General features: G+C 42.4%; 2 protein-coding genes across 7 annotated transcripts in view; one reads left to right on the top strand and one right to left on the bottom strand.

Annotated features, from left to right (window-relative positions):
* Nucleotides 1-5,410, top strand: part of DNAH10 (dynein axonemal heavy chain 10) — a 57,529-nt gene extending 52,119 nt beyond the window's left edge. Inside the window, exons 71-77 of the mRNA XM_054844502.1 lie at nt 211-382; nt 912-1,043; nt 1,521-1,732; nt 1,837-2,004; nt 2,266-2,446; nt 3,529-3,674; nt 4,075-5,410. Of these exons, the coding sequence (XP_054700477.1) occupies nt 211-382; nt 912-1,043; nt 1,521-1,732; nt 1,837-2,004; nt 2,266-2,446; nt 3,529-3,674; nt 4,075-4,221 (1,158 nt within the window). The 3' untranslated portion in view covers nt 4,222-5,410. The remainder of the gene's footprint in view (nt 1-210; nt 383-911; nt 1,044-1,520; nt 1,733-1,836; nt 2,005-2,265; nt 2,447-3,528; nt 3,675-4,074) is intronic.
* CCDC92 (coiled-coil domain containing 92) overlaps nt 4,533-20,959 on the bottom strand; it is a 73,288-nt gene continuing 56,861 nt past the window's right edge. For all 6 annotated transcript variants that reach the window (XM_054844509.1, XM_054844508.1, XM_054844506.1 and 3 more), the window contains 3 exons: nt 9,159-9,305; nt 8,751-8,792; nt 4,533-7,318 (listed from right to left, as the gene is read on the bottom strand). In XM_054844509.1, coding sequence (XP_054700484.1) covers nt 6,543-7,318; nt 8,751-8,792; nt 9,159-9,288 — 948 coding nt within the window. In that variant the 5' untranslated portion in view covers nt 9,289-9,305 and the 3' untranslated portion in view covers nt 4,533-6,542. The remainder of the gene's footprint in view (nt 7,319-8,750; nt 8,793-9,158; nt 9,306-20,959) is intronic.

Genomic DNA, 20,959 nt, shown 5'->3' with positions numbered 1-20,959 from the left:
GGCCCACAGCAGCTGTCTCCAGACTAGGTCCGAGTGCCTCCTGCTTGTTCCCCCAATGTACTTGCTATTCCTTCAGGAGACAGCATTCTACCATGCAGTCAAAAGCAAAAGCCAATAGTGGTTTGGACCTTTCAGTGATTTTTTTTTTTTTTTTAAACTAACAATATTTGCTGCCCCCAGTGCTATAACACTGATGTAACTCATTTCTAGGTTATGTATGGTGGGCGTGCAATTGATAGCTTTGATCGGCGCATTCTGACCGTCTATATGGATGAGTACCTTGGTGACTTCATATTTGACACATTCCAAGTGTTTCATTTTTATAAAAATGACAAGGTTGATTATAAAATTCCACAAGGGACTGTAAAAGATGACTTCGTTGGTAAGAAATGCTTTTCCTACCACTTAAGTTAGTTAGCATTAAAAAAACAAAAAAAAAGGTCTACTTACAGTCTGCATTCTCTCCATATGACCATTGCTGGATATGAGAAGTTGAACGGAACATCAGGCAGCGTGCATGCATGTGTGCGTGTTGCAATGTTATAGGCCACTGCTGATACGGTTCTTGCTTTATGCAAGCATCCCTGTTAATGTAAGCTTACCAGCCAGCTCCTCATTTCTTTTAAAAAAAAAAAAACCCACAACAAACAATCCCCAGGTAAACAGCACGTTAATTTTGTTATTATTAAGTGATACATTTCCACAGGGGAGGGGGGATGTTGGGTGTGTGTTATATGCTTAAAAAAATGTTTATTTGATCCTTGCAATGTTTCAACAGCAGCTATAGCAGTTGATTGTTTTCAAGCAGAGAAATAACAAAAATTGCTCATGGAATTCTCTGCAGTATTTATTTGCACAGTAGTTGTGGTTTAATATATCGCATCTTCAGGAAGCCTGGTTTTGTATTGCAGAGGCGATAGAATCTCTGCCACTTGCTAATACTCCAGAGGTATTTGGTCTTCATGCAAATGCTGAGATTGGCTATTATACACAAGCTGTTCGTGATATGTGGTCTCATCTTCTTGAGCTGCAGCCTCAGACAGGTGTGTGTGCTCCATTACTTTGAATTGGTTTTGTAAATAAGAAACAGCGAGGTGATGAGCTCCTTGCCACAGGGCTGTGATGCCAGCCATGCTACAGCGCACCTCAGGGGTACTGGGTCCTGGCCTGGGTGCTGCAGCCTGTCCTGCTGCCTGCACGCTGCATGGGGCAGTGCAGGCGCCAGCAGGGGATCCACGGGCTGGTGGGTGGAGGGTTTTGCACACAGGGACATGGTGAGATTGTGTCAGGGCCTTGGGGAGCAGGGGGGAGCTGGGAGGGGAGTCAAGCATGCTGAGCCCTGCCGGCATGCAAGCAGTTCGGCACACGGCCAAGGCACGCAGGGAGCCTTCTGGTGCAAGCGTCAGTGCTTGCAGAGGGTGCGAGACTTTGATGCCAAAAGGCGAGTCTGCTCTCAGAGAATTAATGATAGAAGGGGTAACCTATGCAGATTTAGTCTCACTAACTCGTTTTTGTTTCAGGTGAAACTGGTACAGGAATTAGTCGAGATGAATATATTGCAAATGTTGCCAAGGATATAGAAAACAAAATACCGCAAGTCTTCGATCTCAACCAGATACGGAAAGGTTTTGGACCACACATATCCCCCACAACTGTGGTGCTGTTGCAGGAACTGGAACGTTTTAATAAGCTGATCATTCGAATGGCAAAGTCATTGGCTGAGCTGCAACGTGTAAGTAAGAACATACAGAACTACTGCTGCTCACAGCAACTAGAGGCAATCAGTCAGGCTCTGCCTGCCCCAGGCTGGCACTCAGGTGCACGCTGTCTTTCCAGGCCTTGGCTGGGGAGGTTGGAATGAGCAGTGAGCTGGATGATGTGGCTCGGGCTCTCTTTAATGGACAGATTCCTGGAATCTGGCGGCGGCTGGCCCCCGACACACTCAAAACACTTGGAAACTGGATTATTTTCTTTAGAGCTCGGTATAACCAGTACACCAGCTGGGTGAGTGCCTCCAGAAAGCTTTTTGTGTTGTTAATCTCCATGATCCACTGTGCAAATTGGTGCAGAAGTCAGTGAACACATACTGCTGTCGCTAAGTTACTCAAACTAACACCAATCACCACCTAGAACGATAATGAATGAGTGTATGACTGTGGATGCAAGACAGGCTAGCCACTGGCTCATCTTTAAGAGCATTAGCCTCTGGGCTGACTACCAGGTGTGGTGGGAGGAGCAGGTGTTGCAGCTTGTTTGTGATTGCAGGTTACGGAGCAGGACCCCAAGGCCATGTGGCTCTCAGGCCTGCATGTCCCCGAATCTTACCTGACAGCTCTTGTTCAAGCCACCTGCAGGAAAAACAAGTGGCCCCTGGATCACTCCACCCTCTACACAGAGGTCACCAAGTACCAGACTGCAGAAGACATCACTGAAGGGGCTACTCAGGGTAGGTGTTTCTATCATTTGGCAAAAATAATGTAGTTAATTGGTGAGAGGGGGAGAGAGAGAGAAATTGCCTGGTATAGTGAGTGAATTACTTGGATTATACCCCACAGACAAGACCCTTGGTTATGCATTTCACAGCCCATATCATAGCAAGCTGGGAAGTTGCTGTGTTCTGGGTTCTGCTTTCCTGCTGAGTTGCTGCATGCGCAAAGCATTGTCCTCTTCCTTCAGCTGTTTTCACCCACATGCATGTGTTTGAACTTACACCTCTCCCTCATGCTTATTCTCTCTCCTTTTTTCTTAATGGCTAGAAGATCCCTGGTCCTAGCAGGTTTATAAAGACCTAGTTACACCACAAATAATATATTGGAATGTATTTAAACCAAGTAAATACAAGTATGTAAATACAAGTACTGTATAAATATCTCTTCATGACAGTTCTATGACTAGCACTCCTCTAATTACCAAGTATAACAAACACTGGGTAAAGGGACAGCTAAGCAACTCTTGAGTGCTAGACCTGACTGGGAACAGAGGAGAGAAAAGAAAAAGCTGGTTGGTTTTGCTAAATCTAACTTTCCAGTTAAAAAGCAGTCACCTCAAGGGCTTACCTAGACTATTCTTTATTTACTACCATCTCATCAAAATGGGATTGGTACCAGAACAACTTTATCCCAACCCTTCACCTTTTGTTAGGGATCTCCAGAGCAGTCCCACAGGAGTTAAAAAGCTCTTACAACTTGGCTTTTGCCTGGGCAAGGAATTGGGAGGATGGTGCCCACTGTGGGGAAGAAAACTGCAAGCACATCAGTATTTATTCCTAATAATGTTTATCATACGTAATGCAACTGAGACAATTTTAATGTGAAAAAAAAATTTACACAGAGTAGGTCACGGCTGTATAAAACCAACCATCAGTAAATGTACCTCTGTGTAGCTTGCAGTCTGGAATGCTGAAGTGAGTTTTGTCCTGCTTGTGGTTGCCAAAGACAGCTACTGCAGAAACAACAGTTGTCTTAGACTGTTATTTTTTTTTTTTAGTAGCTCAATTTACAGGAGCTTTTGCATTTTCTGCCTTCCCAGGCTGCTTTGTTTCTGGGCTGTTTCTGGAGGGAGCAGACTGGGACACAGAGCACAGCTGCCTTGCCAAAAGCAAGCCTGGGGTCCTGGTGGTGGAGTTGCCCATTCTGAAGATAATCCCTATTGAAGCACACAGGCTCAAGCTCCAGGTACCACTCCATGTCCGGTAGTGCCTTCCCTCTTAGCACAAGCAGGTCTATCATTACCACTGGTGTATAAAGTATGCAGTTTAACACTTCTTACATTAGTCATCATTAAAGCTTTTCTTTTCTAGGGGTTTCCCTCAAGAGGGCTAATACATTTGTTGCCTCTTTTCCATTTAGGCAGCATGGAACTACCTTGGGACACTCTTACAGTCCCTCTACTCTTTTCATTATTTCCCATAACCAGTTAGTGACATAAAGGACATTTACATTTTCTGGCTATCAGTTATTTAAGACTTGTAACAAAAAAAAAGTGAATTTCTGAAAAGAGTCATCTCTCCTAGAGACCCTTCTTGTTTCCACTTCAAGCACTACTCAGCATCCTTCTTTTCTCCATGTCTTTTAGAACACCCTCCGGACACCTGTGTACACAACCTCTCTGAGAAGGAATGCCATGGGAGCTGGCCTTGTTTTTGAAGCTGATCTTTACACTACAAAGCACATTTCCCATTGGGTCCTGCAAGGCGTTTGTCTCACCTTGAATGCAGACTGACAGGTTGAAGTTGGCAGTAGATTCCCTCCCCCCCAGAATCCAACTCTTTTGATGGGGGGGAGGGGGGGGAGGAAGGAAAAATAACCAAACTGGGCAGAGATTCAGCGCCATGGGTGGGGTGCTGTTCACTCAGGCACACCTGACTTTAAATAGCACAATACAACCAAGCCAGTACCATCAATAAACACAGTTGAAGAGGAAAGTGTTTTTCATAATTTACATTTCCTTTTAAAAAGGCTCCAAGCAGGTCTGTGCATACAGAAGCGGTAATAAGTTAGTCTCGCACACACAAAGACTAAGGTTTGCCCATGTGGTTGTAAGAAATGTTTTTAATTGCCCAAAGCATCACTTCCGCTGTGCTGAGAAGTGGTGCCTTCCATCATCCTTGAACAAGTGGCAGGGTAGATCAGTCATACAATAGATAGCCATAAAAATACGGCAACAACAACCAAAAAAACCCCAAACCACTGCTGGTTAATGCAATACACTTAAAAATAGTAAACCACAGAATTACAAACTTTCTTTAACCAACCATTTTCCAGGAACTCGGCTTTTTCCCTACCCCTCCCCACCATTCACGAACCAAATCCTACCACGCAGCTGGCAAGGCGTAACAGTGAGGAGTCTGTCTTGGGCTTCAGAACAGCAAGTGACTGAGCAGCGAGAGTGCACGGGGCAGGGCAGAGGAGGCCTCAGGGTAGTGGGGCTTCAAACCCTCTCTGGCTGGGAACAACCCTGCTGGAAGTTGTCATGCAGTACCACAGTTAAGAAGAACAGCTTTTGTCATCCTGCCAGCGCCTGCGTGGGGGCAGCTGACAGAGTGATCCAGAGCTCCAGAGGGAGACACACACCGACACGCAGCTGCAGAAAAAGCTCAAGAGGGACAGACTACAGCTGGCAAGGGGAGGAAAAAGGGCAGGCAGGGATCCTTCATCAGCTTTCACAGAGATTATGTGTTCCAAGTTTTTGAAGGCACATCATAAGCTTAGCAGCATTTGGGAGCCATTGTGTCTTGCATGTCCTACTCAGAGGCTGCAGACAGGAGTGAAGCAGAGGTGAGCTGGAGGTGCTGATCAGAATTTTAAGAAAAATGGTCAAATTTGTGCTCCTTTCCCAAAATTACATACTCTCACAGCTCACAGTATGCCTTTCTTTCCTAGGGGGAAAAAAAAAAAAAAAGAAAAAATAATCAAGTAGTCTCAACAGCTATAGGGGCTACCTGTTGCTTACTAGAAAGGAGTAGGGGAACCAGGGCAAGTGCAAGGCAAGTCCGTCCCAGTCCACAAGGATAAAAATCAAGGATGCCAGGTTCTCCTCCTGTACGAATTGGTTAAATCAGTTAAAACTAAATACACACATTTTAGAGGGACAGCTGAGGTTTCTAAGCTGGCAGAAGCCAGCACTGTCTGATGCCCAGAACAAGTCTAAAGTTTTCAGGAAACAAAAATAATCCCTTTACAAAAAAAGTGCAGGTTAGAGCATAACAAACTATTTCCATATTGGATCGCCAGGTACGATATCTCCCTGGAAAAGGAGCTCTGAGCCAGTAGGGAAGGTGTTACAGTGCAGTGTACTGACTAGTATGAAATGTGTAATGAAGCCATTCAATTAAAAAACAAAAACCCACCAAACAAAAACCAAAACAATCCAGTGTTCATACTTTTTCCTATGAGGATCACTAACCCTTGAGTGCTTTATCCCCCTCCCCATTTTTTATTTGAACAAAGCCACAAACCAAGGTACTTAAGATTAATCAAGTAATGCTCGCTGGGACTCAGGACTGAGAAACTATGAACACAATTTGCAATTGAGAGCATGTGCGTGTGCAGGAAAAGATGTCCTTCGTTCATTTTAAAGTGTATGTACATCTGCATTATTTTCAATGCTACCGTGAGAAAGGCTTTGTCATGGAGGTTAGTGCTTACATACACAGTGAAGACAAAAGAACCACTGCTAGTTCAAATGTTGACAGCCAATACATACTGCTGCAGGTTTATAGTTAAGTTTGTTTTCACTAATATCGAGTAATAATGCAGCCTGCAGCCTGTGCCTTTGTCCACATGTGTAGTTACAATAAATGGAGCAGTGCTCAGAAGCAAGCAGTCAGGTACCCCTGATTTGGCCACAGCATTTAGTAGTTATATACCTTGCCATATGAACACAGTCATATTAGGTTTCATTAGAGGAGCATAATCTATTAATGATGTATCTGGAAGAAGTTTGGCATGCATGGGGCATCAAAAGAAATTTTACTGCAGGTGCTATTTATCCTACAGGGTCACAGTGCATGAACAGCAACAGAGTAGAGCAGTGATTTTTACTCAAACAGTTCTGTCTGTCCCTGAGTGCTTTCTGACCACTTTGCTTCCATGGACCTGATCCACCGCCAGCGTTTCCACCTCTGGCTGAGGCTGGGATGGCGCAACGTGGTGGATGCGATGCGCCACCCCGATGTGCGCCTTGTGTGGCTTCTCTCGGGCTGGGCTGTGCGATTCACCGGATGCACGATCTGAGGCAATCGGTGGAATAACTAACGGCCTTTCCTTAATAAGATGTACCTCTGCCGTTTCCCTGGCCAAGAGAAAGGGAGTGGGATCAGGCATGGCATCCACAGGCTCTCTTAACAGCAGCTTCCGGCTATCGGATCCTATTCTGTAGGCCTCTTCGAACTCAGGGTTCAGTGGTGTCGACAGACTCTTCTTCATTCTGCGCCGTGGAGTCTCCGGCAGTTTATCTTTGGGAGGGGACGGCTTATAGTTGGACAACACAGGACTGCCAGAAGGGGTCCCCTCTGAAGTCCCACTTGAGCTCATCAGCTTCTTCTTAGTAGCATGCAGCTGAGAAGTTAAATAAGCAATAGTGCTCGCTCTCTGCTCTAGTTCACTCGACAACATGTTGAGCTTATGGCTTTTCATTTTTAACTCTTCCAAATACTTCTTTTCTCTTTCTTTAATAGTGTTTTCCAGCACCATTATCATCGCATTCTTTTGTTCAAGTTCTTTCAGTAACTCATTATTTTCAGCCTCTTTGACTTTCAGCTGAGCTTCAAGATCTTCACACTTTCTTTTGAGTTCATCACTTCTTGAACTACCATTTCCTAGAAGAATAGGAAAAGCAGAAGTGTTTCAAGTTAACAATAGCCACTAAGTAAAATAGTGCAACAGGGTTCCTTTTGCCTTCCCAAAGCCATAGGAGAAATCACAAAGACTGACTTCAGCTAATAATCTTAAAACGACTTCATCTGCAGAAGCACCACAGCAGCTTTTAAGCAAATGATGACAAGCTAGTGCCACTCACCATGGTTTAATGGTGTTGATACAAAGTAGAGATGCTTCACGTGTTCTGGGAACAGGGATTACAGAATCCGAACTTGCTCAAAACACTGAAATGGCTCCACATTTTGCAAATCCTCTTGGTTATTAAGAGGAACTTCGCCCACTGCAAATGCCAGACTGGCTGGAGCGAGTAATGGAGCAGCTGTCACAGCTCACCAGGAAGACACGCTCAGGCTTTAGCTTTACCCCTCTGTGGGCAGCTGAAGCCTGTGACTCTGAAGCAGGGGTGCACCTTGCTGCCACAGAAGTCTCTGTGGGGATTAGGTGCCCAAGCCTGGCTGCCTTCTCTTCACAAGAGTGTGACATCACCACATAGCACTAGGGGTTCTTCCACCATCAGGAAAAGGTAAGCTGACCCGTCTCAGCACCCCCGCCCTCATGCCATACAGCCCCGCAGGGCGATTTTGTCACTCTTCCCTTGGTTATTACAGCAGGACAGCTTCCCAGCTGTTCAGCAGAGACCAGCAGCCTGAATTTCTCCAATAACCATTTGTCACAGGCTACTGACGGTAAAGTGTTAGGTATTGTCCCCTCCACACTGGGCAGCATCCGAGTTTGGCACAGCATCAACACAGCAGCATCACTGATATATCACCTACTCTGAAAATCACGTGATGAGAAGCATCTGAGCACCATTGCAATATCAAGAAATAAAGCTGCTCAGCTGCTTTGCTAAATTTGCCCGTGTTCTCTCTCATCTGCCATACATGTCCCTGAGCCAGGAGGTTACTTCCAGGGAGTGTTTTATTCCTGTGTTTCACCTGTTGGTAACATAATACATCTGAAATAACTAGAATCTAGCATATATAAATATATAAAAGTAAGTACAAGCTTTGTGGTGTAATTACCAGCTAAATTTTAATAATAGTCTTGCTCTTCTGCCCCTAAAATTCACCTTCCCTGTCCCCATACAGCATGCAGGGAACTGATTGTCTAGTAAGAGAGAGGAGTCAGCAGTTCTACACTCTATTCCTGGCTCTTTCAAAGATTTCCTAGGTGACCTTGTGATATTTACTTCATAAATAACAGTAAGTCTGGGAAGTAGAAAACTACTCTTATACCTTTAGAATTTATAAAGTCAACGTCCCAAGTGCAAGGTATTCTCACCTGCTTGTAATGGAGAAAATACAAACATTGGAAAAGATGAGGAAGTTTAACATGAACATTAAAAGAAAAATGTGATGTTTTCCTTACCTGACAGATCTGAACTCTTTACAGTCAGCTCATAGGTTAAATCTGAGGAAAAAAGTTGTTTATTTTTGTTAGAACAGCATCATCTACCCCATACACCACTGGTGGGCATGTTTACAGTTGCATACTTCAATAAAAATATAACTAACTCTTCCCCGCGCCTGAAGCAATAATAGGGGATCCCCTGCAAATTATCAAATCTGTAAAACAACTGCATTTATCAGGTGACACGTTGCTTTTTTTTTTTTTAAATAAGTAAATCTTTGCTTAATGCCCGAGACACATGCTGACCACCCTAAATATACCCTCAGCTTTGTTGCTGAGGTTTCACAGCTGAAGTAGGAAGCTGTTACGCCATTCTCATGAAAAGAATTAAGCACCAAATCAGCATCGGGATCCTCTCCCCGCTACCTGTGCAGTGCTGCTGCAGGCGTCGAATCTCAGCGTGCAGGCCTTTCAGGGTGTTGGCATGTTCTCGTTGGAGAAACAACAGGTTCTTCTGGGCACTCTGTAGCTGGTTCTCCAGATTTGAGGCTGCCATCCTGACATACAGTTACCCTGTCAGTAAACAGATGTAGAATTGTAACAGCGAGTTACCTGGCACATACAAAGATAATCACTCTGCAGCCAGGATCAGCAGGAATATCTTAATTCTACCAGTCATGAACTGATATGCAATCAAGCAAATGCCACAAAAGGTTTTTCTGTTTCATGACTATTTCCATTAGAAGTGCTCTAAGTTCATAGAAAGCTTAATTATAGTGTAGGCCAGAGCAGCATAGGGAACTCATTTGTTTGGAGTTAACACATTTAAAGGATTAACTTCAGACAGACAAAGTCACTAATCCTGTTACAAGATAAAAGTGGCGTTCTGAGAAATGGGCTAGTATGTCCCTCTGTCTTGTTGGGGTTTTCCACTTACCTCCAGGTATACAGGAATTAGTAACATCCCTGGACAAGAGCAAGGAAGAAAACACTAAAAATGCACCATGTCTAAAGAGAAACGCAAACCAGGGGGTCTAACACACAGCTAGGCCCCGCAGTACCATCATGGACACGGTTGCTGCGGGGTGTCTTAGCTGAGATGTGCTCACTGGGAACTGCGTGAGGAAGCTCTGGCTGCTGCTGGCTGCTATTGCATTCCCTCGGGTGTGCTAGAGCAGGATCCCATACCCAGTGCAGGCCCCACCGCACTGGAGACTGGCATCTTGCACGGGCAGATTGACATGCAGCAAGACAACTGAAAAGCACAATGTTTCATTTAAAGAGAAAACAGGTTTTTCTTGCTCAAGTTATGAGCATGGAAAAGTGTTACACCACTGGGTTTTCCTTGCAGAACAGTCTTATAAAACTAGGCCTTGACTACAACGGTGCTCAGACTCATAACGATAGAACTGATTAACTGTGAGATGCTGAGAGGCATCCTTGAAGACCACTGCACTGCCAGTGTTACTACCGCTCCTGATAAGGCAACGATGGTTTTACATCTACCCACAGGCCAAACTGCGGAGAAACATCTGTCTGGTAGAGCTGGAGACACAGACTCCCAAATGAATTCCCTGATACAGAGGTAAAAATAGCTCCTCGCACCAGGCGCAGCCAAATGCTTTCCTGTGGAGAAGCGCACACTGTGCCCTGGGGCTGTCTTCTGTGGCATTTACACAAGTACCTAGAGGAGCATCCAGAGGAGCACAAACAGGAGGTACCAGGTCCCCAGTGATACCTAGTCACCAAGTCTGTCATAACACCATTTTGTTTATTGTCCTGTTTCCTAGTGAAATTTCAACTCTAAAATAAGTACAGTAATGAGAAAAAGCAACGATGACAGTATGCAATCCTCCTGCAGCCTCCAAGCACAAAATCACTCAGGTATCCTTTTAGTTCTTGAATTTCACTGTGTGATCATTACCCTTCTCTGCATACACAGAGTGCCACACTGCTACAGCTAGGGTGCATGGTGCTGCTCCACCTACAGCTGGTTTATAGAGGCTGCTGGGTCTACATGAGAAGAACTTTCCAGAAACAAGTAACTCTGCATTACTACACTTTAAATTTCTTTAGCAAGAAAACTGTCATGCTTGGGAAGCTTTCTGGAAACTCTGGGAATCAAGCTGCCTTCTTGGGTGGCTCAGGAACACGATGACAGCACAAAAATAGGTGCACGGACAAATTCTAGAGAACCAGGCTCACGGGCACACCAGAGCAATGGGCGGTAGCACATACGGGGTGGGAATTACACAATCCGCGGTGGGAGAAATACTTTCTGGGGGACAGGGAACTCTGTCACAGCCCCTGGCCTCCCACCAGGAGTGATAAGGAAAGTTTCACAAGTGCCTCTGTGCGCTCCCCACATCAGGGCTGGGAGCCAGAGCAGCCCTCTCCTGCTGCCAGGTAATCCAGCCACGGAGACAGGAGACTGATAAAGTGGTTACCATTGTGGGCTAAACACTGCTGATGCATGAGGAGCATGAGCTTTGTCATTGGAGTGCTAAAGGCTAAATTCAGTAATCTGTGTAGTTTGGTAAAAACAGTTACAGTATTTAGGTTACAAAGATATGTAAAGAATCAGGGCTCCCGTTGCCTGGACAACCATCTGCAATGGCATTACCACCAGAGTCAGTAATTACGGGACCACATGTTGTGCGTAAGATAGATCTTAATTCTGTCCGTGGCTGCCTCTGGTTTGTCTTGCCATGTCAAGTGTTTTCCATCGGGCAATTTTGGTTTGTAGTTTCATGACAAAAATTTGATTTGGTAGAGCACACACTCAGAGAAACTAACACTTCTGTCATTCCAGAACATAACACAGCCCTGTGTTTAATTTTATACTTTTTACTCCCTGAAAGAACACCAGACTCGGTGACTGTGTGCCATGGTAAAACACCGAGGGGGGGGAGGAAGGGGATACATACACACACGCACAGAGCCTTCCTGATTTCACGTGTGACCTTAACTGGCATCATCTTCAACTGACTTATCCTACAGAAGCATATGTTTGACTGTAAAAAAATAAATAAATAAAGTGAAGGCATAAAAGACTTTCAAGGAATCCATTTCTGTGCAAGGGGCAAACCAGAGCTCTCGGTTACTTTATAACAGAGATCAAAGATTAAATTCAGTGCTCAAGAATGAGGGTAACGGTGCCAACTTATGCTTTGTTGAGTGGAACAGGTCATTTTGCAATCACCATCATCAGCAAACGAGCCAAAGATTATGGACCAGAAACATTCTCAAGAGGTTTCTGGGTTGGCTAAATAAGAAATAAACTGTGTTGTGCATACAGGCTCTTGCTCTACGACTTGTGAAGAGTGGCTCATGTGAGTCCTGACTGCTTGCCACAGCCCGGCAGCAGAGGCACTGGGACGCTCCATCAGCATCACAGTGGTACAGCATCACTGTCAGAGGACTATCTGAGGATGGACTACACGGTCCACAGCAATTACTGTGAGGCACCATTAATTTTAAGGATTGATGGTATTTCAGCTATGTTACATTTTCAAAGTGATATCACCTTGTTTGCAAAGCTGACCTCAGACAGACAAAAGCTTTACTGAATCATCCGATTTCTTAAGTGATTGTTATATTCTTACCGACTGAATGCAACAGCAGAATAAAACCTGCAGAGTCCATGCCCTCACCATAGCTGGAGCTCAGACTGCATGGTACACCAAGGCTCAGAAAGGACTTTAAAAATCAAGAAATGTATTTCCAAAAGAAATTCTAAGCACTGGCAGCGCTAGGTGAAAGAACAGCCTACACATAATATCCTGAAGCCTTTACTATCACAATGGTTACTAACGGTGGCTTTATGGCTGTAACCATAATCCGAACAGAAAAAGACTTCATCGCCAGCAACAAACAGTAAGTGTTTATAACTCAGTCCTTGCAAATAAATGTGTTTTTTAAAAAACTAGTTTCTAAATGTTACAAAAAACCAAAACAAGGCTGTCACTAGTAATCCCCTCAATTGTTTTCTCACCTTGATCTCTTACATCTTAAAGATCACACTAGGATTACCTATTCTGAATAAAAACACAATAATCAGAAGCAGGCTAGTTTTATAGGCTTAGGAAGAAAATAAAAATTACTGGCACCAGCACATCATCTCCCCTGCAGCACTGGTAAGTTAATCAATGAGAGCAATTAAATCAATCCACTATGGATTTTAGCTGCAGCCCCTCTGAGGATAAAGGATCGGAGAGCTGACTCTCCCACAAGCCGCCTGCAACCTTCCTTTGCTTTTCTTCCTCCTTGCAGCCCAGTTGCCTGCCTGTCCTCTCTCCTTTTCTTCAAGGGAAAGGGAAGGCCACTGTGGTAAAGTCATAGCTTACACAGAATCTATGGCAGCAGCTTCAGTTCAAACCCCACTCTCCCCTGCCCAGTCACATCTTTTTAGACAGCACACACAAACACTGTGCAATCCGTGCATGTGTGTTCTGGGAAACAGCCAAAACCATTGACTGTAACAACAGGGAGAGGAGAAAGTATCTTGCATAGACAGTCACTATACAGAGATGCTTCTGCTATGAAATCTGCTTAGATTTGTACAAATTGGTATTAATAAAGATATGTTCCAAGCCACTGTTCATTTTGTATCTATTTGACACCAAATCTTAAACCACAAAATTAGACCTAATCTTAGAGCCTGAGATCTGGATAAAATGGATTTCAACTGAATATGCATTATCTGTCAACCAAGCTCATTAGCACAATATTAACAGTATTTTTGATTGTTTTTGCAGCCAAACTTTAAGGAAATTTCTATTGCACAAATGAGGGAAGAAAAAAAAGATTCACATCTGCAGTCTAAATACCTCTCAGATACCCACAATCATCTGCCCTTCACCCAGTTCTAAGTTCAACAATATTTTTCCGTGTAGGAACTTTTTTAGCCAGTGCCTAACTAAAAAGCTGGCCAAACTGACAAAGCAGAAGCCAGCTAAAGAGAAAATATTTATCTTTCTAGACTAGGCTCAAACTGTTCTATGCCCCTGGAGCTAATATGACTGAACTGGACACAAGACAATTGAAAATATGGACAGGACATGCAGTAAGTCAGGCCGACAACTGTGCCAATTCATCTGTTGTTGGGCAAGTTTACTGAACAGACCATTTCTGAAGATCAGAAACATGGGGTTAAGAGGAGGGAAAACCCTCTCAGCATGACATCACAGAATTGCCCTGGCAATTCTTCTGCTTTTGAGTCAGACAAGAGAAATATCTTCAGACACTTGAATAACGATTACCTTGAAGAGCCTGGAAACACGACGTGTATTTTGTAAAGGGATGATGGAACCTGGGAGAGAAGTAGATGTCCTAGCTGTGACCCTCCGGGATGCTCACATCCACAATGTTTCCACAAGAGGGGACATTACTTGCTCCAACAGAGACTCAGTGCTATTTGTTGTCCAAATCGTTAGTATTTAGTGTGACTATGCTCTTAAAAAGCCCACCCAAATCATGTAGTTCAATTTAAAGCATACTGGCTGAAAACAGGGTTTTGTAGGGTGTTTTTTCGGGTTTTGTTTGTTTAGTTTTTTTAAGTGGCAGCATAAAAATATACTGATTTATGACTGGAAAGTAATTTTATACAAATAGGTTTTTTTGAATAATTGGATTATTAAAACACTGAGAGCTTTTATTTGTTTTCCCCACTTACAGTCAGTTTGCATATTTTGTACATTTCATAGCATTTTACAACTAATCAACTTCCTCGTTTATGTAGGTTGTGTGAAGATCCAAGGACACCATGCAAAAAACATAAACTAATTTTTAAAGCCAAAACCATTGACAACTGTCACAAAGTTAAAGCATGCATTGAAACTTTAAAAAGCTACTATAAATTAATAGCATCCCTTTAATTCTGCATTCTCATGTATACTATTAGTGAAAGCTACTACAATTGCATAAAACTTTTTATTTAATGTTAGTCTCAAATTTGTCAGCAGCTTATAAGATATGATGCAAGTGAGACCTACTGACTCATGCAATCTCAGGAAGTTTTTAAAATGGGAATAGACTCAGGAGATGTAATGAAAAGGAAATATAATAAAAAAGAAATAATAGTTTTTTTTAATACAAGTCAGTGAACATTTTCCCACCACTTCCCTGTGCAGAGGCTTTGACTTAGTTCCAGGAAGTTTGGTTAGCAGGATTTACAGCTACTCCAAGTTCCTTAACAATTCTTAACTCCTCATTTCTTGGTGCATTGCACTGAGCCACAAATCCCAGCCAACAACTGCTCCAGGGGCAGCTGAGATCTTACAGAAAACATGGTCTTGGGAGGGGTCAGTCTAAAGAAAAAAAAAAAAAAAATCTATTCAGGTACGTCTCCCATTGGGGTTTCAAAGAGGAAATCCTATAAAGCAGTTCTGGGATTGCACTAAGCTGATTTCATCTCCTGCTCTCTGAAACAAGAATGCACAGCCAAGAATCAGCTATGATCAAAAAAGCATAAGAGAAACAGCAAAATGCAGAAGTCAACTGAGCCCCTTAATAGCCCAGATGAGCCATCTTCACTCTCTCACCATGGAAATCAGTGGGACAGCTCTCAAAGCAACCAGTCTCTGGCTGGATTTCCTCAGATAAATTAAGCCAATGCTGGGAAGAAAGCTGTAACTGCATGAACTACAGAACAGTTACGTCACTATGGTTTTTCCCCCTTTCCCTTTGTCTCCAAAGCAACTTTAAAAAAAAAGTTTGCTATGTTCTTATACAAAAGGAACTGTGCAATGCAGAGCTAGGCAAACTCCAACTAGGAATGCATATGTCATTTGTTAAGGATGATAAAACATTAAAAGGGCCATTGCAGTGTTCAACAGTGCAATGATAACACGCCCCCTCTTTTGCAGTAAGACTTGCACTGAACACCAAGAGCGTTCAACCTGTCACAGTTGTACAAGCTTTATCTGAGCGGTATGCTGCGTTCCACCCTTAAAACATGCAAAAATTCTCATTTCTCAGGATCACCACCATCACAAAATGTTTCTAGATATAGCTCAAAGATTTAGCCTTAAGTCCTTCAAACAATGGATTCACAATTTCTCTTGAATATAGTCTAGTAGGAACAAATGGAATGAAATAAATGGCACTGCCTTGGGAACAAAGTGCAACACTGTAATCCTTGGTGCACCTACCTAAGCCCTCATCCTCCAGTAAAGTGGAAAAGGTAACTTAAATTAACATTCTTGTAAGCTCACCTCAAAAAGGAGCTGTTCTGCCTCTTTGACAAGAGAATAAAAATAAATAAATCTTAAATTGAAAATGAAAAATATTAAATGAGAGTTTCCAAAATGCAACTTCATCACATGCTCACCATAAACAATCGCTAACATTTTAACAGCCAAATCTTGCCTTGCAGATGATGTGCAGGCTCCAGGCCTTTTCTGATCTTAAGTATTTGGATAGAGTTCAAAATACTTCAAGGCAATGAGCATCTGGCTGTGTATTAGGTGCCTTTGCACAAAATCAGAGCACCTCTATAACCCATTGCAAGATAAGAGGAGGGAGATGCTCATCTATGATTTTACACACAGTCCAAAGAAAGCTACTGGAACGAGCCCAAACAACTGTAGTTATTTAACATTTTCATTGCTGTTTGTTTTCTGCTAAACAAAACAGAATAACCTCCTTTTGCATGGATGGGGTGACTATCACCTGAGAAGCTGCTTTAGCTCTCTGCCAACACATATCCAAATCTTCTTGACACATGCAAGGGCAGGCAGGAATTTTCCTCCCAACTGGTATTTAGCCAGTGCCCTCTCAAAATGTGACAAAAGCTGCCAAAATGCCTTTTGTATGCTCTACAAAACACAATTTCAAGAACTCATTAAGGACAGAAGAGTCTTCTCATAAGAGCCTTCAAAGTTTTAGCCACTCCCCATTTTAAAGACTGTCACTGAACAGACTGAACATTTCTAAATAATGTAGCTCTAAAGATAAAATGCCCAACTGACAGACACTTAGCTGGTCTTTACTTAGATCAGCTCTTCATCTCCAGAGACATATGCCATCCCAAAAGCGTTTGTTCAGCTTATTTTGAAGGACATACAAAGGAAACTGCCGTCCGCACAGCCAACTCGAGGGCTTTGCTATCTTTCTGCTTTCCTTTAAGTCCCCCCGCCCAACCTAATATTATTATCCTTCTACTAATGTAGATCCAGCAATAATACAGTTTAATACAGCCTACCACACAGTTCCAGATTTATGTTCACTCCTCATTGATCTGTGTATTAGACTTTAACTAGTCCAGTATTTCTTGAAGTCTTGCTTTTCAGAGTAATGCTATGCCTACACAACCACCTTCCAAACGTCTTTCCCCTTCTCCAGTGCTCCCTTATCAGTAAGCAGTACATCTTACAGCAACAACTCTGTCTTCTGTGTTCAACAATACTGACGTGTAATTACCGTCCAAATAACTTGTTTTCATATTATTTTAGTTTGTGTGTTTTAAGCCAAGCAAAATTACTAATTCTTTCCTGGAGGCAACTGAGGGGAAAAAGGAAACATGCCACTCTCCTCCCAGAGGAAGGATACGATTTTGCTTTCTCAGCTCCTTTTCTATTTTTCTACTGCTTTTTGATGCTATTTTACTCAGTTGTTTCTCTGCCCTGCTTCCCTTTCATTTTCTGATCAGAGATTCTGCAGACTCTTTACAGTTAATCTCTGAATATCCCCAAGGAAGCACAGGTTTTAGTTTAGCAAGAAAATATTTTTTTGTTACTCCTACAGCAATTGGTATGGCAGCAAGAAAAATAATTAAGCGGACACACTCCTGGTAGCAATGATTTAATTCTTCTAGATGCTCTAAATGAGCAAGTTGGTACTTTGCACAGAAATTGCTGACTGCTTACGTGCCTGACTGTCTACCTGAAGCCATGAGGAACGACAGGAATAATTCACGTGGGTTTTCTCCGTCCTTGAAACCACCCAGCCCCAGAGCTGTCACAATGGAAGCAGACTAAAAGTAATCAGATATTAAGATCACTACCATGACAGAGACTATTAGAGAATCAAATCAAATGGTCCTGCAGTGGCCTTTTATACAGATACAATTATTCTGACTGATACCATGGTATTCAATGCTATGGCTGTACAGCCATCAAGAAGGTACAGCTTACTGTGGCAGAAGACACTGAAAATAACTTCATTTGGGCATAATTCACATTAGGGAGACAATGAAGTATCACCTAAATAACATTGATTACTTCAAAAGAGCCCCTTTAACAACAATGAAGTCCAAGCAATTTTTATTTTTTTAAAGTGCCCTTTATAAATATTATATATTTAATTATAAATTAAACTAAAAATTAAATTTAATTATAAATATAAATTTATAAATAAAAGCCCTCATGAGTAAGGCTACATCGTAATTTAGAGAAACAGGTTGGTTCTCTTTGGTTTCTAGCACACACTCCTGATGAGTGGTCTCAATTTTATTCACTCCTTCATTCTGAGGATAAAATAGTTATTTTAATATAATCTCCATCAAAGCCACAGAACACAGATTATACCCCAATCACAACTAGTCACTTATAATATTGCAAAGACACATGCTAGTCTTTCTACGAAAGCCAATTTCTTTTGTCAGAAGGGGAATGAAAAGGAAATTAAGTCCCCCAGACTAACACAGTATCAGTGTTACACATAAAAATGAGCCTGATCCTATTTCAATGTCATTAAGAAAGCTCTCTAGCTTCAGCTGAATCGGGACTTAAGCTAGGAAGGTGGGCTGTGGGAGGTTTTTGGTACAAGGATATGTTAAATATAACTCCAAATTTAGGCTTAGAAGCAATACTATACTATGGAAAAGTCAAGGTTTTGTTGGTTTTTTTCAGATATCAAACATTCACTTATGAACACTTAATGCTTTAACTTTATTCTCTATGATCAGTAACATAGCAATTGCACAAGAATTCAAAGAAAATGTATTTATGTAATTTTTTTAAAGTTTCCCAGTTCTGAAAGCTTAATGAAACACAAACCAAAAAAAAAAAATCACTATGCTGGTTTCACACAAGTGACTTGGTTGGGCATTTTTTTGCCCCGTAAGAGGAAAATAACCTGACACCACACAGGCATCCAACTATTTAGCTATCCAGCTTAGCCGTGACTTTGTCTCACCCCTTGCATATACTGAGCAAGAATTTACTGTCACATTTCTGAACCACTTGAAATCACCTTCCTGGTCATTCAGTGAACCAGGTCAGGAACTGGCCCAGCTGACAACAAACCTGTTTTTCCACTGGCTATTTTTCAGGTGGTGGGTTCACCATGCAACACTGCAGACAGCTGTGCAGCTGATGGGGAAGGTGGAAAAAAAATTAAAAAGAAATCAGTCAGCAGGGGGTGTGTGTGTGGGGGGGGGTGGTACAGGCTGTACTGCTTCCTGCAGCAGCTTCAGGCACCCACCTGAGCTTGAGCTCCTACTGCAAGCACTGCAGAAATCATGATTTTCAGGGTTTACCTGGAATGTTTGTGAAACACATCAAAAGGCACTGAAGCCTTTCAACAAGCTAAATAAATCTGTCTGCTTAGCAGAGATCCATTTGCAGAGAACAGCTATTGGAACAGCAACTCTACAGAATAGCACAACTATTTTTCAGGCAAGTTTAACAGGCTGAGGAGTATGTTTTTCTCTAATGCATTCTGTGATGCTGTTTCATAAGCCATTGATTTTATTATTTTAGAACAGCAACTATGATCAAACATAAAAAAGCTGGTCTTCACTTTGCTAAAGTAAAGGTTTTGAGAGCTGCTGATGAAGGATATCTACTGATGATGTTGACCTATGTCTAAGTCCCCTCTTAAGCAAGTGTTTTTTTGTTTTTTTTTAAAGTAAATAAGATGTCAAGACAAAGAATTTCAAAGCGAGGTGCTTTATACTCTTACTTACATAAGCCAGGTATCTCAAAGACAAGAAAACTGTACACAGCTTAAATCAAGCTTTCATGAGGAATGGAAAGCAAGCAAGCACACATACTTTTATTACAAAGGAAACCTGCCGTTAATGACATCATTCACGCGATTTTTTCCGCACAGATGGACACTTGCTAAGCTCCACACCTCTACTCCACAGAGACACAATATGTTGCACCTTTTGTGCCCTCCCTCTGAGCACTGACTCAGATTACAGGGAGCTACTGTTCCCTGGCCTATTTTCAGCCTTTCTAGAGGCAGGTATTGTTCTGTTTAGGCAGAAGCCATGAAATTTTACAGTTTTCAGTCAAGCAATGTTTTTAAATAACATTGATCTTAAATCCTGTCTCTCACTCAAATAATTAAGACCAACAAGCAGAAAGATATTTTAATGTTTTAAGTATAACCTAAAGGTTTTGTAGGAGTGAAATGAGAGTAAACATGTTCCTCAATAGCAGGAAAAAAATAGCAATCCAAATAAAAGGCTTTTTTCCAAGGATTATTTAAAAACCAAACAGCCAGCTCGCAGAAGTTCTGATACACTCTGAATACATTGTTTTCAGCAACATTTTGTCATGCCACTAACTTCTAGTAGAAAAGAAATGTATTGCCTCCATTTATAGTACCATGCTCTTTAACATTACCAGGAAACATGAGCTGGTAGATAACAGTAAAACATTATTAGACAAAATTATTCGCTGATCACACAGAGATACTAACGCCTATTATCACACTGCTGGACACCTTTGCTTAGAGGAAGACAATTTTTATATCACTTAAAAACAAGCACAGAGACTAATCAGGCACCCCGTTCATTGAAGATACTCCAGGCAGATACATAAAGGATGCCAGGTCTCATCAAGCAAGTGCAGGAATCATAGGTGAGGTACAGCAGGTAGCAACCGGGGCTCTACAAAATGCACTATTCATTATCTTCATTTGCTTTTTCAGATAGCGGACTAGATTAGCACACAAGAAAGGAGCAGAGGGTTTGTTTCGGCATGCTGCAGATGCAAAGGAAACAGGAGCTCTGGCGATAAGATTTCTGCCTGAACAAAGGGCACCCTCCCCGCCTCAACTCCACCCCGGGTCTGGGCAGCGGCACTCAGTACCATTGTTCCCAGGGACAGGACGAGCTCTGCCAGAGACTGTTCTGACAATACTGGTTATGGTTACACAATATTAGCTTATTGCAGCATATTCCTATCAATAACAACAGCGTGGAAGCTGCAATAAGGCACACAGACTTACGTCTTTGCTTTTCAGCGTTTCGCAGCTACTCACAATGTTTTATT

The sequence above is a fragment of the Grus americana genome, chromosome 16 (assembly GCF_028858705.1).
Source record: "Grus americana isolate bGruAme1 chromosome 16, bGruAme1.mat, whole genome shotgun sequence".
In the NCBI taxonomy this organism is placed as follows: Eukaryota; Metazoa; Chordata; class Aves; order Gruiformes; family Gruidae; genus Grus; species Grus americana.
Note: the sequence above shows the minus strand (reverse complement) of the source record. Positions and strands in the feature narration are given on the sequence as shown.